The sequence below is a fragment of the Hyperoodon ampullatus genome (assembly GCF_949752795.1).
Source record: "Hyperoodon ampullatus genome assembly, chromosome: X".
Taxonomy (NCBI): Eukaryota; Metazoa; Chordata; class Mammalia; order Artiodactyla; family Ziphiidae; genus Hyperoodon; species Hyperoodon ampullatus.
In genome coordinates this window covers 60,597,182-60,625,130 of record NC_136913.1, presented here as the reverse complement: position 1 = coordinate 60,625,130, position 27,949 = coordinate 60,597,182, and the positions used below count along the sequence as shown (strand labels likewise).

At 42.5% G+C, this 27,949-nt stretch overlaps 2 protein-coding genes across 2 annotated transcripts; both read right to left on the bottom strand.

Moving 5' to 3' along the window:
• Positions 1-8,638: 8,638 nt before the first annotated feature.
• ITGB1BP2 (integrin subunit beta 1 binding protein 2) lies at positions 8,639-12,452 on the bottom strand (the record flags this gene model as incomplete). Its single annotated transcript, XM_079727008.1, has 11 exons — positions 8,639-8,866; positions 9,229-9,291; positions 9,540-9,653; positions 9,924-10,023; positions 10,143-10,213; positions 10,356-10,414; positions 10,521-10,615; positions 11,722-11,867; positions 11,945-12,001; positions 12,091-12,140; positions 12,389-12,452. The coding sequence occupies 11 exons, from the start codon at positions 12,450-12,452 to the stop codon at positions 8,639-8,641; spliced, it is 1,047 nt and encodes a 348-aa protein (XP_079583134.1).
• Positions 12,453-13,963: 1,511 nt separating this feature from the next.
• NONO (non-POU domain containing octamer binding) lies at positions 13,964-21,096 on the bottom strand (the record flags this gene model as incomplete). Its single annotated transcript, XM_079727006.1, has 10 exons — positions 13,964-14,098; positions 14,826-14,935; positions 15,164-15,203; positions 15,788-15,890; positions 16,320-16,404; positions 16,734-16,930; positions 17,125-17,220; positions 18,082-18,383; positions 19,614-19,807; positions 20,946-21,096. The coding sequence occupies 10 exons, from the start codon at positions 21,094-21,096 to the stop codon at positions 13,964-13,966; spliced, it is 1,413 nt and encodes a 470-aa protein (XP_079583132.1).
• Positions 21,097-27,949: the final 6,853 nt, after the last annotated feature.

Below are 27,949 nucleotides of genomic sequence, written 5' to 3'. Positions count from 1 at the left end.
TTGTAGCACTATTTACAATAGCCAGGACATGGAACCAACCTAAATGTCCATCGACAGATGAATGGATAAAGAAGATGTGGCACATATATACAATGGAATATTACTCAGCCATAAAAAGAAATGAAACTGAGTTATTTGTAGTGAGGTGGATGGACCTAGAGTCTGTCATACAGAGTGAAGTTACTCAGAAAAACAAATACCAAATGCTAATGCATATATATGGAATCTAAAAAAACGGCACTGATGAACCTAGTGGCAGGGCAGGACTAAAGATGTAGACATAGAGAATGGACTTGAGGACACGGGGTGGGAGGGGGAAGCGGGGGCGAAGTGAGAGTAGCATCGACATATATACACTACCGAATGTAAAATAGTTAGCTAGTGGGAAGCAGCAGCATAGCACAGGGAGATCAGCTCGGTGCTTTGTGATGACCCAGAGGGGTGGGATAGGGAGGATGGGAGGGAGGCTCAAGAGGGAGGGGATATGGGGACATATGTATGCATATGGCTGATTCACTTTAGTGTACAACAGAAACTAACACAGTATTGTGAAGCAATTATACTCCAATAAAGATCTATTTAAAAAAATAATACCTTACATGTCTCCTTCATATCTTTATTTGCCACCCTAATTCAGGCCCTTCATTCAACAAACATTTATTAAACACATATTATATATGTGCTAGGCAGTTTTAGGTGCTGGGTATAGTGAAGAAAGACTTATATGCTAGTTAAAGAGAGAAATAATATATAAGCAAAAAATAATTATGCAATAATATTGTTAGCATTTATAATGCTTATCCTGTACTAGGCACTGTGATAAGCTATGAGATAGATATGTTATCTCATTTAATATTCCTAATGACCCTATGATATAGGCACTGTTATTAATCCCATTTTATAATTGGGGAAACTGAGGTCCATAGCTCTTAAGTAGTTTAAGGTCACATGCCCAGTAAGTAGTCAAGATTTGAACCCAGGCAGCCTGATGTTATAGTTTGTCCTCTTAACTGTTATGCTATATTGCTTCTCATGTAAGGAAACCTCAGCTGATGATAAGGGATATGGGGGAAATAAAATAGGGTAATGTGATAGTAACTTGGAGAGTGGGTGCTAATTTAGAGAAGATGGTCAAGAAAGGCTTGACCTTTTTTTATGGAAGAGCTCAAGTTTGACCTGTGAAACTTCTCACTCAGCAGTTTGCCAATTGCATAGGCATCATGCAGTTACTATGTCTGTATTTCCTGCAAATTGGCAGCTGGATCCAAAGACTAGATCAAACTGAGGTTCCATTCCTTTTGTATGACTACAGGATAGACATAATGTCTGATGTCTTTTTATAACCTTAGAAGCTGCTGATGCTCACTATCTCTATTTATCAAGGATTGCAAAATGGTGATATTCTAATTTCATTTCTTTTTATTAATTGGAATCGTTTTGGAAAACATGTCCTTTCATCTACTATTTTGTTACCCAGTTCATCTAGGAAAGGATGGATAAATGCTTGATTCTCTCTCTTTATTGATTAAATTTTGAAATAATGAATTGTTTCTCTATCATGAGTGGTGATATTTGAGCTGAGACTTGTGAGTGACAAGAAAGAGCCAGCTATTCAAAGACCTGGAGGAAGAATATTCCAGATAGGGGGAACAGACAGTACAGGGGCACTGAGGAAGGAGTGAGTTGCATAAGTTCAAGGAACACAGAAGACCAGCAATGGCCACATTACTTTCACTCCTACCTGTGTTATGGACTGAATGTTTGTGTCCCTCTAAAATTCATACATTGAAATCCTACCCCCCATTGTGATGGTATTAGGAGATGGGGCTTTGGGGAGGTAATTAGGATTAGATGAGGTCATGAATGGGATTAGTGCCTTTGTAAGAGTCATGAGAGAGCTTGCTTCGTGTCTTTGCTCTCCACCTGGTAGATGTCCCTCACCAGAACTTGACCATACTGGCACCCTAATCTCAGGCTTCCAGCCTCCAGAACTGTGATGAATAAATTTATGCTGTTTATAAGCCACCAAGTCTATGGTACTTTGTTACAGCAGCCTGAACTAAGACATATCTCTTAAATCCATTATTCTCTCCTCCATTCTTACTACCGCACCCACTTAGTCTGAGGTCTCCTCTTTCTCCCCTGCACCACTGTGATTATCTTCAACTGGTTTCACTGCCTCCAAGTATCTATCTCTTCCACCCTAGTCAATTAACTTCTTACCTACCAAAAGCTTTCAATTCAGTGTATAATTCTTTTGGTGAGAACACATCTATAATTTTATTAACGGATGTCACCGGCAAAATAACAGTGATTTAATGGAAGGAGGTGTTTGCTGGAAAGTATGCTGGACACCAAAGAGCACAGGCTTTCTACTCAAACCTGGATCTGTGTCCCAGCTCTGACACTTGATAGCTATGTGACCTAGAGAAAATTACATAACCTCCCTGAAGCTCAGTTTCCTCATCTATTAAAAAAATAATAATGCTTTTAATACATTTTTGTGAGAATTAAATGAGAATATAAAATCTCATTTGATATATATAATATAGAGATAACAGGAAAAATGTATATATATATATACATATTTTATTACAGTGCTTAGATCATAGTAAAGAGTATTTTTTTTTGTAATTACTCCTCCCAGCATGTGTCTTGCAGAATTTCCAGTTTTAGTGATGAATCCCACCTGTTTAAACTTCAGTCATTGCTAAGAGCTGTCTGACAGCCATCTGAGAATATCCAAAACCTAAGGACCCAATGGGGATCTTAGAAGAGGAGCTTGATATCGCATCCCTGTAGCCTAGCAGAGTCCCTTCGACAAGCCTATCTGGGAACCAGCGAGGCCCTTAGTTGATCAGTGATATCTCACACTGATACAACGCTTTCCCAACCACTTTTTGTCTCTGATCACCTCATCCCTAACCTGAGTGGGACCCCTGGGTACTTTACCTCTCACTTCATCCAGATCAGTAATTATCTCCCAGTTACACCAGATTTAGTGTTACTGACTCTGGGACCCCTGCCTCCACTGTCCTCCTTCTCCCTTTCTGCTCCCAAAGTCCCAGAACACTGCTAGAGGGAGAACCAAGCAGACCAATATGAATTCATGCTGTCCAATTTCAACTTGGCCCTTGCAGCTGCTCAGCAACCCTTTTATTTGTCTCATACATTCCCTGGCACTCCCCCCACAGAGGCTGTTCCAGACCTTCCTCTTCTCATATTCCAGCTCCTCCTGTTCCACTCCTTCAGACTAGTACACAAACTTTCATCAGATGTTTGACAATTCAGTAACATTTTTAAAAGCTGTTTAATGGAGAATTTAAAACATGTACAAAGGTAGACTGGATAGTATAATGAATCCCCATTTACCAAACACTCAGCTTCAACTAGTATCAACTCTTGGGCACTCTTGTTTCATCTATTTCCTCCGTCCTGTAATATTTTGGAGCAGATCCCAGACATGACATCATTCCATACCTAAATATTTCAGTATGTATCTTTAAAAGTTAAGGATCCTTTTTAAAAAATCATAATGGTAATATCATTAGCACACATAAAATAAACAAGCAATATTTCCTTAATATCATCAAATACCAAGTCAGCATTTAAATTTCCAATAGTTTCATAAATGTCAAAAGAATTTTTTACAGCTTTTTTGGTTTCAATTAGTATCCATATAAAGTCCACACATTGTGATTGGTGGATATGTATTATATGTCACTTTTAAACTGAAGGTTCCCCTTCATCTCTTTTTTTCCTTGCAATATTTTTGTTGAGGAAGTTGGACTGTTTTTCAGTAGTTTCAGTCTGGGTTTTGCCAATTCCATCTCTGTTGTATAGATTAACATGTTTCCTTGACCTCCGTTTGTTGTGTATATTGGTAAGATCAATAATGTCTGTACCATGCATGTTCTATATTCATTGTCCTGCTTTCAATGGTGTGAGGAAATTGTCCATGTGACCAAAGAAATGGAAGGTGTCTGGCCCGGAGACTTACTCAGGAAGGAGCTAGGACCTCTTTAGCAGGACTGAAACAGATGGCTCGATAAATAGTAACGGAGGTCCAGGCAAGATAGGATGGGTGAGGGGCCATGTAGTGTCAGATTTCTACTCTGCTGGTATGTAGAGCAGGACAGTCAGGGAAGCAGATCACGCTGAAGTCAGAACTAGAAAAGGAGAGGTAGCACTTGAGGCAGCAGGTGGGATTATTTCTCAGGGGATTACTCTACTTGCTATACCCTGTTTTCTAAATATATCGTACTCATTTCCACCTCTGTGCCTTTGCCCCGGATGTTTCCGCTGCTTGGAATATCATCTCCTGTCTCTCCACCTATCCAAATCCTACTTATCTTTAACGACCAGTGCAAGTTCCCTCCTTTCCGTATTTTTGCTTGTAGAGTCATAAAGTATCTCTGAAAGGATAAATAAGAGATCAAGAACGTTGATTGCTTTCCCGGGAAGGAAACTGGATGGCTAGAGGACAGGGCTGGAAGGGAGAAAGATATTACTGATTTGCTGCAGGAGGGACAGTTAATCAGATGAAAGTGTCTAATATGAAATCTGTGTAAGTAGAAGCAGGGAGATTGGAATTTGTAGTTTGAGGAGAAAGAAGAAGTTCTGGAACAGCCTCTGTGGGGAGAGTGCCAGGGAATGTATGAGACAAATAAAAGGGTTGCTGAGCAGCTGCAAGGGCCAAGTTGAAATTGAACAGCGTGAATTCATACTGGTCTGCTTGGTTCTCCCTCTAGCAGTGTTCTGGGACTCAGAAAGGGAGAAAGAGGACAGTGGAGGCAGGGGTCCCAGAGTCAGTAACACTAAATCTGGTGTAACTGGGAGATAATTACTGATCTGGATGAAGTGACAGGTAAAGTACCCAGGGGTCCCACTTAGGTTAGGAACGAGGTGATTAGAGACAAAAAGTGGTTGGGAAAGCGTTATATCAGTGTGAGATATCACTGATCAACTAAGGGCCTCGCTGGTTCCCAGATAGGCTTGTCGAAGGGACTCTGCTAGGCTACAGGGATGCGATATCAAGCTCCTCTTCTAAGATCCCCATTGGGTCCTTAGGTTTTGGATATTCTCAGATGGCTCTAGAACAATGACTGAGGTTTTAATCAGTAGCCATGTGACCTCAGGCTAGCTATGTCCTTCTCTGAGCTTTGGTTTCCTCATCCGTAAAAACTGGGGATAGGGCTTCCCTGGTGGCGCAGTGGTTGAGAGTCCGCCTGCCGATGCAGGGGACACGGGTTCGTGCCCCGGTCCGGGAAGATCCCACATGCCGCGGAGTGGCTGGGCCCGTGAGCCATGGCCGCTGGGCCTGCACGTCCGGAGCCTGTGCTCCGCAACGGGAGAGGCCACAACAGTGAGAGGCCCGCATAACACACACACAAAAAAAATTGGGGATAATAATACCTACCTCACAGAGCAGATGTGAGGATTAAATAAAATAATGTGAGTAGAAGTGCCCCACACAGTGGCATTCTATACATGATACTTTACTCCCTCAGCAGGTGAATACAATCTTCCTTAATCCTAAAGTTGATGCAATGGTATGGTAAATATGTTATCACTTTATAGACTAGCAAAACCTGGCTGTCAAGAAAAATCCTATTTTCAGGGAATTCCCTCGTGATCCAATGGTTAGGACTTGGTGCTCTCTGCTGGGACCCGGCTTCGATCCCTAATCGGGAAATTAAGATCCTACAAGCCACGAGGCAGCTGAGGGAGTAAATCTGACTCAAGAGAGACTCAAAAAAGAGATATCACTCCTCTAATTAAGAATCTACATTTAAGAGAATTCCCTGGTGGTCCAGTGATTAGAACTCGGCACTTTCACTACCACGGGCCTGGGTTCAATCCCTGGTTGGGGATCTAAGATCCTGCAAGCCACATGGTGCAGCCAAAAAGAAAAAAATCTACGTTTAAAAAGAAAAGGCCGGGCTTCCCTGGTCGTGCAGTGGTTAAGAATCCGCCTGCCAACGCAGGGGACATGGGTTAGAGCCCTGATCCGGGAAGATCCCACATGCCATGGAGCAACTAAGCCCGTGCGCCACAACTACTGAGCCTGTGCTCTAGAGCCCGCGAGCCACAACTACTGAGCCCGCACGCCTAGAGCCCGTGCTCCGCAACAAGAGAAGCCACCGCAGTGAGAAGCCTGCACCGCAACAAAGAGTAGCCGCCACTCGCCGCAACTAGAGAAAGCCCATGCACAGCAATAAAGACCCAACGCAGCCAAAAATCAATTAAAAGAAAAAAAAAGGCCTATAATGCCTTTTTAACTCTCTTTTAAATCATGTTCAACGTCCTTGATCTAGCATTTTAGGCTCTTGCCAATCTAGCGACACTTCACTTGACTTTTTTGTTCCCTTGCTTAAACATACCCTTCTGAGGGAATTCCCTGGTGGTCCAGTGGTTAGGGCTCTGTGCTTCCACTGCAGGGGGTATGGGTTCAATCCCTGGTCTGGGAACCAATACCCTTTGATATGTTAGCAGTGGTTACAAACAGCAAAAGGACTAAGCTTGGAGAGAATCTGAAGAGGATTCTTACTCCATATGCTTCTGCATTGAGTCTCTTACAGTGACAATATGTATTGCTTTGGAATTTATAATAAAACACAAAAAGTAAAATAGAACAACTTCCTACCCAAGCCTGGCTCTCCCTACTCTTCCATATCTATCCAAATTTCTCATTCTTCAAATTTCCATTCAAAATATATTTCTTAATCCTCACATTTATGGTTAATTGGTTTTCAACTAGGGTGCTAGGACAATTCAATGGGGACAGAATAGTCTCTTCCACAAATGGTGCTGGGACAACTGGATATCCATATGCAAAAATGTAAAGTTGGACCCCTACCTCGTACCACATACAAAAACTAACTCGATGGATCAAAGACCTAAATGTAAGAGCTAAAACTATAAAACTCTCAGAAAACATAGGAGTAAATTTTCATGACCTTGGATTAGGCAATGGTTTCTAGGATATGACATCAAAAGCACAAGCAACCAAAGGAAAAATGGATAAATTAGACTTCATAAAAATTAAAAACTTTTGTGTATCAAAGGACACCATCAAGGAAGTGTAAAGACAACACAGAGAATGGGAGAAAATATTTATAAATCATATATCTGACAAGAGACTTGTCTCCAGAATATATTTTTAAAATACAACTCAATAAAAAGACAAGCAACCCTAGTAACAAATGGGCAAAGGATTTGTATAGACATTTCTCCAAATAAGATACAAAAATGGCCAATAAGTACATGTAAAGATGCTCAGCATCATTAGCCATCAGGGAAAGTCAAAGTAAAACCACAATGAGATTCCACTTCACACCCACTAGGATGGTCGTAATAAAAAAAGACAAGTAACAAGAGTGTTATTGAGGATGTGGAGAAATTGGAACCCTCATACACTGCTGGTGGGAATGTAAAATGGTGCAGCCTCTTTGGAAAACAGTCTGGCAGTTCCTCAAAAGGTTAAAAGTTACCATTTGACCCAGAAATTACATTCCAATTACACTTGGTATATATCCAAGAGAAATGAAAACATATGTCCACATAAAAACTTGAACATGAGTGCATGGGAGCATTATTACAGGAGCGTTATTCATAATAGCCAAAAAGTGGGAACAACCCAAATATACCTCAACTGATGAAGAGATAAACACAAGTGGTATATCCACACAGTGAAATATTATTTGGCCATTAAAAGGAACGCAGTACTGATACATGTTATAACATGGATGAACCTTGAAAACATTATCCTAAGTGAAAGAAGCCTGTCACAAACAACCACATATTGTATGATTCCATTCATATGAAATATCCAGCATAGGTAAATCCACAGAGGCAGAAAGTAGATAAGTGGTTGCCTAGGGCTATGAGTTTGGGGGGACACTGGGAATGACTGCTAATGGGTACAGAGTTTATTTTTGGAGTGATGAAAACATTGTAAAATTGATTGTGGTTGTATAACTCTGAGCACACTAAAAAAAACCCCTGAATTTTACACTTTGAACGGGCAAATTGTATGGGATGTGTATTGTACCTAATTAAAGCTGTAAAAAATGTACTTCTTCCATGGAGCTTTCCCCTTCTACTACAGTCCACATTAATCACTCCATTCTCTCAACTCCTACAGCTTTTCAAAACTGTACTGCACAATTTAGCACTCAGTTAAACTACCTGATAATATTTATTATTATCTCATGTAGAGCCTTGACTTGTCAGCCTGACTACAATTTTCCTGAGAGGAATGAATGAGTCTTCTGTTTCTCAGATACCTCTAAACCACCTAACATATAACTGGGCACATAGTAAGTACTCAGTAAATACTTGGTGGTTGTGAAGAATTGATTACATGTGCTTTTTTCACACACGTGTGTTGCACACACACGGAAGTTGGAGGGAATGAATACAATCTTAGATAGTGAGGTGAGAGAACGACACTATGTGAAACTGCAGAATACAAGATTTATTTAAGGGAAAAAAACAGAATGGTTGGGACACTTTTGTTCTCCCCTCCTTCTGCCTCCTGCTGCTCAATGACACCACATGGCCAACCATATCCTGGTCTCTGAGATCCTAAGGGAGTCACTGAGGTCCTATCTAGACACTTGACTGTCTGGTGTCACTATTCCCCCATCACTTCCTCCTCTTCCTCCTCCTCTGTCCAGCTCAGGTCATCATCTGAATCCTCAGATTCTTCCTCATCCATCTCTAACCCAACCCCTGCCTTAGCCTTCTCAGCCAGTGCATCGGGGTGCTCCAGCTGGGCCCAGGATCCTGGGTCAGCCTTGACCAGGGAGATTTCAACCCGAGATGGCATCAAGGAGACAGAGCTCTGCTCCACGTTTATGACCTGAGGAGGAGGGAAAGATAGTGGAACACAGAAGAGAAAATGAGGAAATCAAAGGGATTGGGGTCAGGGTAGGATGGTGATGAATGACAGGGAGAAAAATAAAAAATGCAAGGTGGGGAAAAATATACGGAAGGAATAAGTAAGGGAGAGAGAGAAAGAGGAAAGAAAGGGGAGTTGGAGGGGAGAGGGAGAAAAAGAGGGAGGAAGAGGGAGAGAGAGAGAGAATATCAAAGCAAATGAAGAGAAAACCTCCACTTTCCCACTACAACTCCTTCCCTCAAGACACCCTCTATTCATTCCAGTCTGGCCCTTCTTTTTACCCCATCTGCCTCCCCCTCCTGTGCCCCCTTATCTTCACTTACCCCCCAGAGCTTCATCTGTGCTTGGAACACACGGTTACCATCAAAGACAATGTGGACATGAAGCTGAGAGAAAAGAATTACAGGGGTAGTAACAATCCCAGAAGGTCAGAACAAGTCATTACGACAGAGAAGCCGGCCAGTGGTGTAATCCCTACATCCACGGGTCAGCCAGATAACCCTGACCTAACAGGTCTACCTTCCTCTCAGAGGACTATGGAGCCTACATGTTTACTGCCTACGATGACTCTGCCTGTAAGATTATAATATCACCCAATTCATTGGCTTCCCATCCAGCATCAGACGTTCCTCACCTCAGTTTGACTGGCTTTCACCCAGTTGAATGCAGGAAGTGGAATCTGGCCGTATACAGTCACCACTACTAAGGAATCTGTCTGGTGCCAATCATGACGGCAAGACGCTGGCAGCTAAAAAGAAGACGTGAAAAGTGGGTGGTAAGGATGAACTCTTAACCCAAGGGGCGTTCTCATGGTATATGTGGAGAAGAGACAGAGAGTGTCAGAAAGATTAACACTACCTCATATTGCAAAACCACTGGGCTGGTAAAGGATAAGGAGCAGAATCTTATTTGATCCATGCAAAAGGGAGAAGATACAGAGCTTGGCCATGAGGTATAGGGAGAAGAAATTATTTTGGAATTGGGTTCTAATCAAGAGTTCAGGAAAGTCGGGGCTTACCTGCTTCCCCCAGTCATGTCTACCAACTCTGCACCCTGGCTGTGCCAGGAATGCCCCAAAATCCAGGGTCTGGATACCACAACAACTCCAAGATTTCATCCTGAGGTAGGAACAGAATTCAACTGACTCTCCTTTCCCCTCCCCACAAGCCCCCACTTCCATCTTAAGGTCAACATTGGGAGAAACCTGTCTCACAGCCCACCCAGTCCCCTCCATCACCCCTCATGGAATCGAGGTGCTCCTGGGTGGTAGGTACATGGAGTAGCATCACTCTCCGGGCCTTGGTAAACCTAAGACAGATAAAGGAGAATCAGGAAAAGAATTGGGTCATTTAAAAATGTACCCTATGCAGCCTCATATCTATACCCAGTCATCCCTCAGGCGTGGCATCTCTCAACCACATGCTTGAGTCCTCCACAAACTCTCACTCACAGCATCACATCCTGGGTTCTGGCAGCTGGCACCAGTCTGGATCAGACTACTGTCAAGTCCTGGGCAAAGGAAACAGAGTCAGGAACCCTATTCATTTCCCCCACCCAACTGCCACTTTCACTAAATTCCTGCCTGTGAAGCCTGTCCTACTAAAGACCCACTTACCTGCTCCAGGTTCTTGGTCTAATTCCTTCTGTTCCAGTGCCATTCCCAGGGCTTGGGATATATTTAGCGGAAGCAGCTTTGGAGGCAACTCTGACCTAGGGAGTATGGGTGGGGTGATTTAGTCCTGACCCACTAAACGTGATCAACAGCGCCAACCTTCCCAACAGTGGTAATGGAATCGAAGAAGTCTGGTGAAAGGGGAGCAGGGTTAGAGAAGATGGGTAGCAATCCCATTGCCAATTTTCTTCTCTGTGGACATGCCAAATCCTTGAACCCTGGGGAATTCCCCAGGGCTCCTCTTGCCCATCTATTCAGTTGCTCTAAATCCAACCATATTTCTCTGCAGAACCGCATCATTCCCTCTTCTTCTTCATCTAATTAGTCGTAGACCTAATATGACTTTCTTCTGTTGCTCATACTATTTCCACAAAATTAACTTATTCTTCTCTGCAGTCTCCTGGCTGCCAATACTACTACATCCTGTTCTTGATGCAAAACTTATTATTATTATTTTTTTTTTTGCGGTACGCGGGCCTCTCACTGTTGTGGCCTCTCCCGTTGCGGAGCACGGGCTCCGGACGCGCAGGCTCAGCGGCCATGGCTCACGGGCCCAGCCGCTCCGCGGCATGTGGGATCTTCCCGGACTGGGGCACGAACCCGTGTCCCCTGCATCGGCAGGCGGACTCTCAACCACTGCGCCACCAGGGAAGCCCGATGCAAAACTTATTTTAAAGCTCTTTTCCAAAAAGAAAAAAAAAAGTCATTCTCAACAATCCCCCTTGTATTATAACTAAGTATATATTCATGAGAGGCTATCTACTCTATTGATTCAAAATACCTATCCCAGGACTTCCCTGGCGGTCCAGTGGTTAACTGTGCTTCCACTGCAGGGGCACGGGTTCAATCCCTGGTCAGGGAACTAAGATCCCACATGCCAGACAGAGCAGCCAAAAAAAACCCCCAAAAAAAACAAAACGAAAAAGCCCCACAGAATACCTCTCCCATCACTCCGTACCACTTTAGCACAAAGGACATTATTTCTGGACACAAATTTCCCCTAAGGCACCAAAGTTACACCAAGTCCTGATCCTTGGGTCTCCTCACATCTCTAGTCACTAGTCCCCAAACCTCAATGACCCATTAATCACTCCTAGTAAGCTCCGTTAATGTAGGAAAAACCCAGGGACCTCCTCCTCTTTACTTGGGCCTCTCCCGGCGCAAAGTCTCTGCTGACTTTGGAATCATATTCGGAGGTTTTTGCTCCTGAAGTGAACTGCTTGTGGCAGGGCCCTCAGGTTGAGGGGTCTCAGGGAGCTTCTCAGCACAGTGTGGTCCCACAGTACAGCCCTAGTACAGATAAGGAGAGAGGATTAGGGATAGAATCCTTCTATTAGGGGCAGAATCCCAGGAAGTAAAGAATTTACCTTGATGTTTAAGAACTCAGAGAAATCTACAGTTCGCTTCCGGCAGCAGGACCAACCCTGATAACAAGAGATCCAGCTCAGCTTAGATTCCTGGCTGTATTTCTTCTGCGAAATGCTCTTGCTATCCCCCCTTGCCTATTCCTCACCTTAAGTGCATCATGGAAGATTGGGACCCCAGGGTGATGGCAACAGGAATCTGTGGATACCGGTAGAAGGATCAAGGAAGGAAAGATACTATACCAAAACATCACTTCTTACCTTTTTTCCAGGTGTATATGCTTAGTCTTTCCGTATGATATTAAAAAAATCAGTAAAGACTGAAAATCACTCAGAACTATGGCAGGTACACTAAATTTTTCTTTTCTTTCTTCCTTTAACAGACTGCCCACAGCTGACAACTCCCCCAGCACTCACAGAGCTCCTGGCAAGGTCAGGATTACTCACCAGGAGGGTTGGTTTGGGGGTCAAAGTGCTGCCCACAGCCTTTGTTATAGCAGAGTAGAGACATGGAGGCGTTGGTAGAATTACTGAAAGGGTGTTTCAAGGAGTCTGGCTGTCGAGTGGGGAACACCTCTTAGTCTGGAGGCTTTTAGCTGCCTGGAAGGGCCAGCTGTTTCTATCTTTAGTTCAGGAGGCGTACACCTCCTAACATGGGCAAGGGAACTTCAATTGGTCTTCCCAGCCAATAGGAAAGAGCTCAGGAACATTTTAGCTCTGAGGCTCAAGAAAAAAGGATCGAGTAGGGCTTGGAACTTGGGTGAGGTCAGCTAACCACTGCTGAGACGGTTTTAGATTTACCATGCTAATTCCAAGCCTCTGACATACCAGCAGCTGCTCAGAAATGAATACCAATTTTGAGCCCCCTCCCAGCTTGGTGAAGGTACCCCAATTCCTCCAGCCCATTTTCTCCCTTTCAGAGCAGCTTTCCTCCCATCCTCATTACTTCTGTGTACCACCAATAGCCCCCAATCTTTGTCAACCACTTCGGTCATAGTATGCATCCAACCTCCCCATGTTTGCCTAGATGGATGATTAATACTTTAAGCAAAAGGTCATAAAGGATTATTCTTATAGCCTTGTGCTCATCTGAGACAGAACTCCCCTCCCTCCCTGCCCCTTCAAAAACAGCACAGAAAATTAAAAGGCTTAAAATGTATTTTAATAAGTTGACATTGCATTACTTCATTTCTCAGAAAAACTCCAAAGGTATCAGGGACAAATCAATCATGGTACACCAATAAAAAATGCACAGCATAACTACCTAAGATAGGCAAAGCTAAGAGCTACTGTCTGACCTTCAGCATACAGCAACCCTATTCTCAAGATTGTACTAGGCCTATCAAGAAAAGCTGTGAACAGCAATATCATAGACACAAAAGGGCCATTTCTGAGTTGTCCTTACCCAAGAAAAAGATGGAGGCAAGTTTAACACAAGAGTTTTTTTTAAAGATATACTAAATGAAAATCTCTAAGAGAAAATGTCTTCCTTAGGACACAAAGGGGTAATATATGGGATATAACAGAACCGTATGTATGTTGTCTGTGACCTCTGTGGACATCTGCCTGAATTCCCACCTGGGAGCGAATGGAGCAATGGGGCCAAGGTCATTGGGGGATGTTTGGTTTTTGTGGTATATGTGGCAGTGTCTCTGGGATGGGGGTGTAAGGACAAGAAAGCAAATAGAACAGGGTGGACAAAGAGTGGAATGATTAAGATTAATGGCCCTAACTGGATCCATTTTACCATGGCTCCCCGCCCCTCAGGCTCTCAACAATCACATGAAACTTTAGGAATGCACCACACAGAACTGGTTAGTTAAAGGATATACCACACAGAACTGATTTGTTAAATATCGCCCCTCCCTTACCCTCTGCCTCCAGCATACTCCCTAGAGTACTACAGGCAGGGAAGACCTAACTATTGGGAGGAATCCCTAACACTTTTCCAGGGTAGAATTCGGCTAGTCCAAAAAGGGTCCTTCTTTTAAGGGTTTTGGGAAACTAGACACTGCAATTTTATTAGTATCGGCGACGTTTGTTTGGAGCAAATTCAGCTCCAGGAGCTGCACGGTTGAATGCAGGAGGGGTTCCACCAATTGCCCCAATTCCTTCCATTGTAGCAGCTTGGCCAAAGCGTTCAGTTGTTGGTGGGGTCTTAAAGAGAAAGAGAGCAATGTTATAAGAGAACCTATGCCCTAGCTTCCCACCCATCTGTAGTCCCTCCCCGGAGGCCATTTCCACCCAACTATTCAAGGCTCCTGATGGTAGGGTTGACCAAGCCTGTTTAGAACTCTAGTGGCTATCCCTAAAAGGAAAGTAGCCTGAAATACAGTCCTACCCAACCATCCTACCTGTAACTTTTTATCCGTATTTCTACATGCTAAGCAATATTACATACTCAACTCCTAGGCTGGTTAAGTGCTAGCCAAGTCCTTTTTCCTGAACCAGGTACATGGACGAGGGCAGGCCATCACTCCTCAGCAACCTTAAGCCTATCTAATTTAAACATTTTGACAGTAGAACTAAAACCACCTCAGGACTGTATGAGCCATAAAGCTTTTGGACTCACATCTATTTTATGTGATAATGCCTAGCCTTTTCCCTCCAAAGAAGATCCTGTTCACCCAGGGTAGCAACTAAACAGTCAATCAAGACTACCCAGTCAGACAGTTATTTGCTTAACTCCTGGGTAAAATATAGTTTGAGACTGGGCTTGCACAAGACTCCAAACAAAGATCTTGAGGTAATATTTTATGGATAACAGTGATCCTAAAAACTGTTATCTGTAGCAAAATTGTGGCAGACCCAGGGACCACGAAGGCAAAGTCCTTCCTCCTCCTATTACCATTTAGAGTTACTATAAGGCCCTGCAGTTTATTACCAATCCCAAGGTTCCATCTGGCATCATAGTGGCAGGTCCTGGAGGAGCTGGGGTACCAGCTGGCACAGGAGCAGGGGGCATAGCACCTCTGTTGTTTATGCCCATAGCACCTAAAGCAGAGCAGTGTGATCAGTATAGGAGACAGAGACTGTCAGTCTTTTTCTATGCCAAAGGAAATAATTCAAGATCTCTGGCCTAAGACATGTTACCCTCTCACCAAAATGATGCTCCCAGAAATGTCAAGCCTCTTAAATTTGGACTAGGTAGGAGAAGCTACCTAGTTTACCAGAGACAAGACAAAAAAGGAAATCAGAGCCATTAACCCCTTAAGTCCTTACCTCCCATAGCCATCTGGCCCATCCGTATCTCCTGCTCTCTCTGAAAAACAAAAAACACTCAAGACAGTCCACGACAGCACTGCATTCATTCTACCACAATCCACTGAGGCCCACATACGAAGGGAAGTAGACAGTGAAAACACATCCTAAGTGCACCGAGACCAAGCTGAGGAAGAACATCAACAACAGCTCCTTGAACTCATTACAGCTGTACAATGAATTCAAGATTAGAGCTACTAGGACACAAGTCAGAGTTTCCTATTAGGAACAGAAGGAAAGATGAAAGAAAAGGAAAGACATAGCTGATTTCTTCTAGGGCTCCAACCTGTACAACTGCCAAGGACATCAGAAGACCAGTCAAGGCTGCTACAGGACTGGGGGTCTATCTGATCCTGCAGTCACTGAGTTTAAACAGCATACACTGGCCCCCCAGCTTTTCATCCTACATTGCCTGTGAGGCAAGAAGAGCTCCTCTTCAAACCTTACCTTTCCTTCCTATGAATGCTTCTTTCTATAAGGAGTGTCATAGAATGGAAAAATTGGTCATAGCCTAGTGTGTTTTAATAGTCCTAATGGACAATTCATGATGAGTTTTTCATATCATGGGCACATGGGAGATAATACCGCATCAGGGAATGTTCCCTTGAATCCTTCCTGCTGTCGTCGCATCATTTCTTCTTGTTGCCGCCGCATCTCTTCCTCACGGCGCCTGCGCTCCTCTTCCTGCCTACAGAGAAGTCACCAAGATATTTAAGCAGAGGCATTCCAAAACTCGAACAGATTATCTTAACAGGGGACTCAGCCAAGGAGATCAAGAGCCTACTGAAAACTATCATAGCTCTCCAGGAAACTCACTGTTAAATGTGCCCAGCCCTAAAACAACCCAGATGTGTCCTTCAGGGAAAAAAGTTCTTTCCCAAAGGAGCCAGTCTCATAAGACCAGCACTCAGCTGCTTTCCTCTTTAGCACAGTCCCAGGAATTCCTAGAACCATGGGTACCTGAAACATCTCCAATCTAAAGGGAGAACTTGAGAAGCAGCCAGGAAATATTTGCCGACATATTTACAAATGCATGAGGTAGCATGGTGGTAGGAAACAGGAGAGAGACATTACATTTTAAAGTTGTCAGATAAAAAGGGTTGGAGAAAAGAGCTACCTGAGCTCCAGCTGCTTTCGTTTTTGCACTTCTTGGTTGTGCAGCTCTTCCATCCTCCTAAGTTCTTCTTGACGCCTCATCAAATCTATGAAAACAACAGACTGATTGAGAGTACATAGGCCCAGTAATTTTCCATAAAGATAGATCCAGAAAGCAAAGGGGATATTTAATCCCTGAGTGGCCATCCGAGGTATCCAGATTCCAAAAATGAAGTCAAACCTATTATTTCCTTCTCCACAGAATCCAGTATCCTCTGCCACATCTCCAAGCTCATTTGCCTACCAAGATCAACAAAATATTTCAGAGAATAAAAGTTGAAGTTTAGGCCTTTCTCTACTGATTGATACAAAGAAACTCCTGAAAAAAGTTACTCTGTCCTTCTTCTAGTTTTAAGACTTACAGGCCGATACTCACCCTGCCTCATTAGCATGACCTGGTGCTCATGGCGAGCAGCCTCCATCTCCATCTCCAGCTTCTCACGAGCTTCCTTAATGTTTCGGTCCACTTGGTCCTGTTGCTGCTTCTCCATCTCAATAAGTGCCTTCCAGCGCATGGCATACTCATACTCAAAGGAGCCAGGCTGTGCAAATCTGGGTGGCTGCTCTCGCTCCCTATACACAAGGTTCCTAGGTTACTAAAACTTTTGTCCAAGATTTTCCCAACGAAACACTACATTCCTCCCGAGGGCCAAGACAATGGCTGCCAGTGAACACATACAGCAAAGATGTGCCTCTTTTACACATCTCTTTACAAGCTTCCTTAAGAACAGGCAATACCTAACAGGGAATCTGTCAGGACCACATACTTGTGAAACTGCTGGTTCTTTATAACCAGCTTCTCTGGGAGTCCCTCTTCATCATCTAACTGGTCCATGGGCTCCACAGTCACAGGTCGAGGAAATCTGGGCGAGAGATGCTCAGTGTTAATCAAATTATACCGGCACAGGGAACTAGTTAGGGGTCAGGATTGGACAATTAAACATACTTCTGAAGGGGTTTCTATATGCAGTCCTAAGTAACCACGCCCTTTTAATGGCATTATGTGGAATCTGGGGTTGACAGGATAGAGTCAGGTTTCATTTCTCTGAATACAGTCTTTAAGTAGGTGGAGGACTTAAGTGCAGCCTGCCTTTATTTATTTATTTATTTATTTTTTGGCTGCATTGGGTCTTTGTTGCTGTGCATAGGCTTTCTCTAATTGCGGTGCGGGGGCTTCTCATCATGGTGCCTTCTCTTGTTGCAGAGCACCGGCTCTAGGCACGCGGGCTTCAGTCGTTGTGGTGTGTGGGCTCAGTATTGTGGCGCATGGGCTTAGTTGCTCCGCGGCACGTGGGATCTTCCCGGACCAGGGATCAAACCCATGTCCCCTGCATTGCCAGGCAGATTCTTAACCACTGGGCCACCAGGGACGTTCCAAGTGCAGCCTTTATATATGGTATCTACAGAACTCAAGGTAACGACTTGGGGTAAATACTAAGAGAGATGTTACATGCACAAAACAACTTTTTAGAGTTCTAAAACTTCACCATAAGGGGAGACTTAACACTGATTAAATGACAACCTACTGAAAGACTGCAAAGGTTTATTTTTTAATCCTCATTCCATTTCCATTAATTTAAGAGTACACTGAAAACTCTACTAGAGCTGAATTATATCAAAAGTCTTTAAATGAACACAGGAACATGGTTCTTAGAGGCCAACTCCCCAGGCCACAGAAGGAAGTAGCATTTAAGGTATGTTTCTGAAAATGACCCCTCACTCACGTGGTTAGCAGGAAGGAGCCTTCACTGCATCTGTCCAGAGCCTTCCGAGCAGCTGGCTTCCCTGAGAATTCAACAATGCCTTTTCCTGAGGGCCTTCCTCGATCATCCACAATGACTACAGCCCTCTCCACCTGGCCGAACACAGAAAAGGCTTCCTCCAGCAGTTCATTGGACACATACTGAGGAAGGTTTCGGACTGTAAGGGATGCACTATGGCAGGCAAAGCGCACACGCAGCTGCTTTCCACGGAGCGGCATGTTGTCCAGTTCCACTTTGGCAATCTCTGCTAGGGTTCTTGTTTCCTAGGAAGCAGAGGAAAGTCAGAATAACTCAGTTGGACAAAGATCACCTACACAGCCATCAAGAGGCTCAAGAAGAATAGCTCAATGTCTCCAAAAAACCCAAAAAAAACCCCTTGGCAACAAGCATACAAAGAAACATGGATAGAACTGGAAGAATGGAGTCAGGTGTTTCAGATAACTCTTTGGTTAGCCTAATTGCTCTGATGGCCTTGCAATATATCAACTGGAAATTCTAGAGTTAATACCACTTACATGGTCACTGGTATCATAGGCTATTCTCTGAAGTGTTAACAGATCATCTGGACAAGAATGACCATCATAAAGCCTACCCTTACAGTAGAGCAGCCAGAATTATTTTAATTTTTGCTAGCTACATACAAGTTTAACCAGAATCACTATGCCCTACAAGAGGCCTCTTTAGAACCACAGACCTTGATGGGACCCTCCACATTACTGAAGAGGAAGCTGAGCCCTAGAAAAAACGACTTGCCTATATAGTTAGTGGTAGATCTGGAATGAAGACTAGTTCTGACCATAACATCCAGTGATCTTGCTAGCACATTATGTCCCTCATTTATGGAGATAGATAATGCCCAGAAACGTTTCCCCCATGCACTTAAACACATTTCCTAAATCAAGTCAGATTTTTTAAAAAAAAGATCTACACTTAAATTTTTTTTTAAAAATACATACAAATAAAACTGTTCCCTCAAGGTTTTGACGAATCTTAAGTGAGATAACGTGTAAGGGCTTTGGAAATAAATTATATAAACCTTGATCATTACTAAAATAAAAACCTTTTTTCATTTTTTGGAAAAAAATCTAATTTATTAAAATATTTGTGGGGGGCAGTAAATAGAAGGGTAGAGATAAAACAAAATTAACTATGAGTTGATAGTTACTGAAGCTGGGTAACAAGTAAGTGCAGGTTCATTATACTATTCTCTCCACTTCTATATGTTTGAAATTTCCAAGTTAAAACAAAAGAAGTTCCAAAGGGCATACTTTAGCCCCAGAGTCCTAGGCAAATAAACCTATGTTGTCCTTGAAACAAAACAAAAACCTATGAGGAAAAAATAAAATCTGCATTTTTGTCCTGTTCCGCCAACTGTAACTATAAGCTTTTAATGTCATCTGAGGATTATTTCTACTGCCTAACTTTCCATATCCATCATTCCCCAGCTTCCCCACCTTTTAGAGCACATACTCTAAAAGCCCACAGTTGCTCACCAAGCGGATAAAGCCAAAGCCCTTGTCCTTATGAATGAAGACTTCGCCTGCCTTCCCATATTTCTCAAATAGTTTCCTCATTTCCTCCTCAGTGATGTCAGGAGGAAGATTGCCCACAAAGAGCCGGCTACGCTGGGTGAAGGTCTTCTCTCCTGGTTTCCTAAAATTCTTCAGGTCAATAGTCAAGCCTTCATCTGAGAGAAGACACACAGTCACATTCTCAAAGAGTTACAACTGCTGCTAGATGGGCAATATAATTGCTGTAGAGAAGTCAAACACCATTTCCCAATAATGGAATCTATCCACTAACCACTTATCAGTAAATTGCACCTTAGAATGTGAAAGCAGTAGGCAGAGATCTGGGGAGACTTCTCAACAACTCTACTATGGGCCAGGAGCCACCCTGGACTAACTCAGAGACAGAAAGAGAAAATTAAGCAAGTCAAGGAGCCCTAGGTCAGAAGGGATCAGATTTTTACATTTAAAACATAATTGTTCCATTTCCCAATCCCTCACTAATCTTCATAACCTTAACAGTTCCCATTCTTTCAGGCTTGGGGTAATGGAATGAAAAGAATGAGTTAGGGAAGAGTATTCTTTGTAGGAATCTCTGGAAATAAAGAGGGTTGAGGTTGGTTGTAGTCTTAGAGGCACACAACAGGTGCTCAAAATTTGCTGAATGGATGGAAACATACCTTTAAAGACCTTTTACTCTGATTAAAAATGGGGTGGCACAGGGACTTCCCAGGTGGCGCAGTGTATGGGACTCCGGGCTCCCAATGCAGGGGGCTCGGGTTTGACCCCTGGTCAGGGAACTAGATCCCACATGCATGCTGAGGCTGGGAGTTCGCATGCCACAACTGGGAAGCCTGCCTGCCGCAACTAAGACCCGGTGCAACCAAACAGATAAATAAATATTTTTTTTACAAATGTGGTGGCACAGACCCTAAGATAAAAGTATAATACTTAACACCAGACTTCTTCTCCATTAAGTCTTAAAGACCTTTTCTATATCTTCTCTATGTACTAGTCATCTGATGATTACCTCTAAGAACCAAGCTCTGAGGTAAAATATGCAGCCATCTGTTTAGCAACAGAATGTGCCAATGCAGCAAAGCAACCTGTACTCAACTGCTATCCTACATGTCTGCTCCTTATTTCAGAGAATCAGCCTTTTTCTATCCTAAGTATTAAGAGATAAATAGAGAAAAGAACAACAAAGGTGTGCTACAAAGGCCCATTACTTTATAATCCCAAGAATCTAATCTAAAAATCAAGAAACTATTCCCAAGAAGGGACCTATTTCTACCCCATTACTTAGCATGTACTCACTTTGGCTGCTGGCTTGCTGCCCATTTGCAGGTATTGGTGGAGGTGGTGGCTGCTGCTGTTGCTGCTGGTGGTGCTGCTGATGGTGATGCTGATGATGTTTCCTTGGAGTGTGGTTTTGTTTCTCCAAGTTAAAAGTTTTATTGCTCTGCATTTTTGCACCCTAAAAAGAAACGGTAGAAGGTCAAATACATTCAGTGCTAAGAACACAATCAGCCATCTTCCTGATGACTTGTATGTCATTAATCACCTTTGGTATTATTTTTAACAAGTATGGCAAAGGACTACAATTCAAAGATCTAAAAACCACCAGCACTAGCAGTTATGTTGTACATAGAAACTAGACAAGTACTAGATAAGAACAGCTTGCACTAGAATGACTTGAGGAAACTTACAGTTCAATAACTATATGCATTAATAGGAAACTACTTTCCCAAAAGAATCTACTCCCTAAAAATTGGCCTTATCATAATATTAAAGCACACTTTAAAACACAATGACTGAAACAGATTCTAGTTATCACAAGGACTAATTATAAGTCTTGTTCTTCTCTGGTACCTTGCAGTCCTAGCCTACAGTAGATACTGTGGAATGAACAGCAGGCAAAGTATGGGCTGTGGAGTTAGATATACTTAGATTTGAAGCATGGTCCTAATACTTACTTACTAGCCATGTACTACCTAGTAAATTACTTCTGCACCAGTTTCTTAAGCTGTTATAAAAGGAATAATAAAAATACCTACCTCTCAAAGTAGCTATAAAGATTAATGAGTATGTGAAAACACTAGTTCTGTACTGGCGTATAGTAAACACTTGGTAAATACTGCTATTAATCACAATGGAAAAATTAACGACTACCAAAGCAATAAAAGCAGCAAATACAAAATTATACAATCATAAAATCTTGAATTCTGTCATTTAAAAATCAACATAAGGGAGTTCCCTGGTGGCCTAGTGGTTAGGATTCTGGGCTTTCACTACTGTGTCCTGAGTTAAATCCCTGGTTGGAGAACTGAGATCCCATAAGCCACACCGTGTGGCCAAAAAAAAAAAAAAAAAAATCAAATCAGCATAACATTAAATGAAAACTCCTGGTAAAATCCAGACTGAATACAAAAGTTGATGGTTTTAAAATGGAAATTTCCTAATGGATCAGGTTAACAAAGTGAGGACCATCTTCCTCATCCAAAGGCAGTTCTTCAGTAAATTAAAGGGCAAAATCAATCCTGAATCTTTTCCCCTCAACACAGGACCCTCCAGTCAAATTTAACTGAAGGAAAGATGCAGAAAAGGACCTTTTCCCTGAATACTCCATTATTAACATCACGATTCCTTTAAAATAAATTATATTCCTCAGACAAAAAAAATGTGACAAAGGCTTAATAACTGTTGATTTTGGATTATGGGTATATAAGAATACTTCTATGTGTATAAAAACTTTCTAATACATATCATATCCCACCAAAACTGAAAACATCAGTGCAATTAAGTTCCTTTTTTTTAAATTAGTTTCTGCTTTATAACAAAGTGAATCAGTTATACATATACATCTGTTCCCATATCCCTTCCCTCTTGCGTCTCCCTCCCTCCCACCCTCCCTATCCCACCCCTCCAGGCGGTCACAAAGCACAGAGCTGATCTCCCTGTGCTATGCCGCTGCTTCCCACTATCTGCAATTAAGTTCTGTATCCAAAAGTTGTTTCATAAGACAATAGGTAACAAGAGCTATCAAGATGTTCCTATCCTTTTAACTCAGGAATTCTACTTCCAGTAATTTATCCTAAGAATATCATTTTAAAGTTTAAAACTACATCCACGAAATACTCACTGTAATGGGCTTTCTGGTAACAAAAGTGATAAAAATGACTTAGGTACCCAAAATTAGGGGCAGTGTTTTTAATAAATTGTGCTACATCTATACAATGGAATGTTACACAGCATTAAAAATTATAAAGACCATGTAAACATGAAAAAATGTTTGATGCTTTAAGAGGGGAAGTGTTTTTATAAATGCATGACTGTAGATAAGAAACAGAAGGTGGGCAAAAATGAAATCTGTCCTGGTTGTAAGTTGATAATTTTTTTACTAATTTTTAAACTAATTCATTCAACAAATATTCATTGAATGCTTATTATTTGCTAGGCACTATTCTAGGTGCTTGGGATGCCTCAATGAACAAAAGCAGATTCTTGCCTTCAGCAGTGATAACCTTCCAGTGAGAGAAAACAATATACATAATTAAATTACACAGTACTTAAGAAGAGGTTAAGTGTAGGGGAAAATAAAGAAAAGGGGGCGGAGGGGGGAAAAATGGACAGGGAGTGGAAGGGGGAAGATTGCAATTTTAAATAGACCTGTGAGGTTAGCCTCACTAGAAACCTGACATTTAAGCCAAGACTTGAATTCTCATTTGTATCATTTCATCAATCTTTTGTTTCTCATTAATAAGGTCCAAAATACATCTTGAACATAGAAAACGTAGAAATAAAAACAAAAATAAAGAAAACCCCAAAGACCCACCACTACAAAAGTCACTGTTAACATTTTGGTATACCCTTTCAGTCACTGATTTATACATTTGTATGTATTCTAAATGGTATATTGCATGTCACTAAATCTTCTACATTTACTGTTAGCGGACAAAGTATTCAGCTGTCAACCAAGCCCCTATTGTGTTGGGACACTTGGGCTGTTTCTAACTTTTCACCATTATAAACAATGCTCACAGCTAAATCTTGGGGCACCTCCATGACTATATATTCCTCCCACAATTTCCATTTTTGCTTATTTACCTTCAAAACATACACTGTCATTTCAAAACTGCAATCATAAATGCATTGTTGTATATTCACCGTTTCCCCATTTCTATAGTGTCAACTTAATTATACTTGTTAATGGCTACATAAAGTCCAATTGGATGTACACTAATTTACTAAACTACTCCCTATGAGACATTTAGGCTGTTTTCAGCTTTTTCCTATTACAATGCTGAAATAAATACCTTCTTGCTTATAGCTTTGTTTATTTCCTTAGGATAAATTCTTAAAAACAGAGTAATTAAATGCCTTTGTGACTCTTGCCACATAGTGTAACAACTTTAAACACCATGAATAAGTGTACCAGTTCCACAGCAAATGGGATACCTTAAAAAATGCTTTTTAAAAACAAGATATAAAAGTAGGAAATTAAAACACAAAATTTAAAGTCTACCCCAGCTACAGGTGAGGACAGGTAAGTGGGCATTAGAATCAGATCTTTTCCTATTTGAGTCCCATGAATCAAACACCTCCCTTCCCCTGACCCCAAAGTGGCCTACAGCAGAAACCTGAATTATCCACAGCCATTTCTCCAACTAGTTCTTCTTACCTCTGGCTAGAATCCAAGGAGGCTCTTTTTTTTCCCTCCAGCCTTTAATTTAAGAGTCAGTGGCCCCAGCCTCAATACCCTGCATCCCATTCAGGAACCCACAATGTATATGTTAACAGAAATCCTTATAGAGAGCCACTCAAAACTGAAATATTAAAAACTCTATATTTACATCCTAACCACACCTCACCACTCCATTTCAAAAAAGGCCATTTTACAACTTAGTAGAAATGATCTTGAGCACTGGGATGTCCTAAACCATTTAGAATTACTCTAAGGGAGGTTATTTTTGGTTTTAGGAAGTGTAGCCTGGTAGTTAAGATGATAATACCAGATATTTATTGACCACTATATGTCAGGCACTGTGCTAAGTCCGTATTATCTCATTTAATGCTCCTAACTATCATTCTTCTGAATAAGAAAACTGATGCACATCCAAGGTCACACAAAAATGTGATGGAGCATGGAGTAGAACTCAGGTCTGTTGACCTCTAAAGCTCATACTCATCCCTATGCTACAAACTGTGTAATCAAGCTCACCTTGATTTTAGAGTTCAGAATCCAAAAAACTTACTAAAATATCACTTAACCTCTGAGCCTCAGTTTCCTCACCTGTAACATCTATCTCACAGGGCTGGTTATTTTGACTAAATGAGGTCACGTAACACAGCAGTCACTTGTTCCTGCTGGCAACCACTACCCCTATTTCTACATATGGTGGGTGCTCCAGTTAGACAAATGTCATCAATTACATTCTTCCCCTGCTCTTCTGCATTCTAGCAAAAATTATTTTTACAACCAAACTGCCTACCTCTGTGTTGAATAAATGTCTCCATAATGCCAATCTTTATAATCTTTCCCTTCAGTTTTTTATTTCCCAAGCAGGCATTCAACGGTGAACACTAAATATTGTATAAATCACCTAAAACAGTGCCCACAAAGTAGCAAGTACTCAGTAAGTGTTGTCCCTATAATGTACTTCTGATGATGACCACCAATATAATTTGAAAGTATGTGCAGGTATCTTGGTAATAAATTCACTGCCCCCTAACCACTGGGCCTCTGAGAAAAGAACAAAGCATAAAGGTCAGCAGTAAGGATTTCTGTCTACTTATCTGCCCTTAAGTCTAACCCTGATGGACTTTCTTGAGAGAAAACACATATCTATGTTAGAAAAACTGGTGCTATTTGCAACACAACTGCACAAATGTTGTTCAGGTACAGGACCATACATTACATCACATATAGCTGAAATCTAAATAAATGTCCCCTTAATTTTCAGGAAAAGGATCAACTTTTTAAGTGGAAACTGTGGGGGTAAATCTAGTAAAAATCTACCAGACGGAGATGGCTGCCTGGATGTGGACCAGCCTGAAAGCTGTAGGAGGCACTGGCATGGTAAGGTCCTTTCCTAAGAGTCTCTTAGGACCTTTAGTAATAAGGAAGTCAGACAAAGAAGCAATGTAAGTGCAACCAGTACTCTCCCATTAGAGTTGCCAGACGTATCAAATAAAAACACGCTACAGTTAAATTTGAATTTCAGATGTTAAAAAATGAATGATTTTTAGTATAAGTCCCATGCAACGTATACTAAAAAATAATCTGTTGCCTACGTGAAATTCAAATCTAACGGGGTGTCCTATATTTCATCTGGCAACTCTACCCCCTACACCTACCTCAACTTCCACTGAAGATAGCAAAGTGCCTCCCAGTCCTCTCTAACCTCGACTTCTCTGTTAAGAACACAAAGAAAAGCATCAACTTACGACAATAATTTTTCCAAATGTAAAATACCCGATAGAAAATCCATAACATTCATTTTCATTTTCAAAAGTGATGCCATAGATGGGTCGAGTAGCCAGGCAACAAGACCAAAAAAAAAAAAAAAAAAGCCTCCAGGAACCTGCCTAGGAAAGCGGCGAGGTTTGGACTAGCAGATGAACTTCCCAGCTAAGAGTTTCGCCAAAAAAAACATCGCTGGGAGGGGGGGCGCTTTCTCCTCCGGAATTAATGGCCTCAAGAGGTCGAGAGGAGGAGCACCCGACAAAGCGCCTCCTCCTGCAGCCGCGACTTCAGGGCTCTCGGATAATAGACCCCACACCCTCAGGCCCAGGTCGGCTCAAGGGCCGGGGAACTTACTGACAGGGCTCAGATTCCAAGATGTGTCGCACAAAGAAAAGAGGCGGGAAGGGAAACGGGAACCAGGTTAAAGCCGAAGGTGAGGCGAGGGGAGAGCGATGGGCCCCCGCGGGTGGGCTGAGGAGGCCGTGTGGCGGCGGGGACAAGGCCTCAAGAGGCCTCGGAACGAACGGCCCAACTCCCTCCAAACCCAGCCTCGCTCTCGCCTCTGTCTTCACCACTGTCGCGAAAAATCCTACTCCCCTCTCGAACAAGAACTAAGTCGTCCCCAAACTCACCCTCTACCGACAGTTTTCTCCTCAGAGTAAAGGCGACGCTACACGGCCTCTACCGTCCCGAGAAAAGAGCGCGCGACCGCCGGAAACCAGACGACGGAGCTCGGTGGCTCCCAAGGGCTACAAAGTGGCGTTCTCTATTGGTTATCTGACCTGCCAATCAACGTTTATCTCCAGAGGCGGAATCGGTTTTCCACGATTTCTTCGATCTTATTGGCTGCCGAATGCGAAAGACTTGAGTTCGTGTGAACGACAGATGGGGACAAAGAGCGAGGCTTTGTACCGAGTGCGCATGCGCAAGTTGCGTCCGCTAGAGGCGGAAAAGGAAGGGGGGAGGGGGATAAAGGGTTGGAAGGAGAGACATCAACGGACTGACTGAAAGACCGAAAGACCAAGTGATGGGAGGGGGAAAGGAGAGGGGAAAAAAGGGAGAGAGAGGAAAGTGGAAAGAGAGTGAAACAGAAGGGGAGAAAATGTGCGCGTAGGCGTGCTCTGAGAATTCCTGCACTGCGCCTGTATAAGCAGCTAGAGTAACAATGTCATTGTATTCAGTGTAGTATATCTAGACTTTTCCTACTGCAAAAATGCCCCGCCATGTTTCTTTTTTCACACTTCCTCATTAGGGCTTGCACTCTGACACTCCTTACTTAATCTGATTTTCTAGTTGCTTTTCCTGCTGCCAGGTTTACTCCTAAAGCCCAGCTGAAATAGTCATCACTATGGCTATGGTTATAGAAAGGGATGGGGGAGGGGGGATCGATACTTTAGTCTCTGTGTGATTACAAAGAACTGTAACCAGTACCCTCATTTCCATGGTAACCAGGGAACCCAGCAGTCCAAACATCACTATTCCCATGATTTACAGAGAGACTCAACAGGTGTCATCATTGCCATGGATACATTGTAGGCCTCCAGATCAGACTGATCCTATATTCCAAAGGATGCCAATTAGGTAATCACCTTCATTTTTCAGTAACGCCTAACTAGCCCTGTGGTTAATCAAGGGCTACGACACTCAAGTGATAGGTGTTTGTAGTTAATTCCCACTAATTAACTAATTCACACTCAAGGTTTCAGGATGTTCCGACTGGTGCCACCTTATGTGGGGACACAGTGATCTAGAGTCTGTCTAGAACCTTCTGCAATGACAGAAATGTTCTATATCTGCTCTGTTCAATACAGTAGCTACTGGCCATATGTGGCCATTGAGGGCTTGAAATATGACG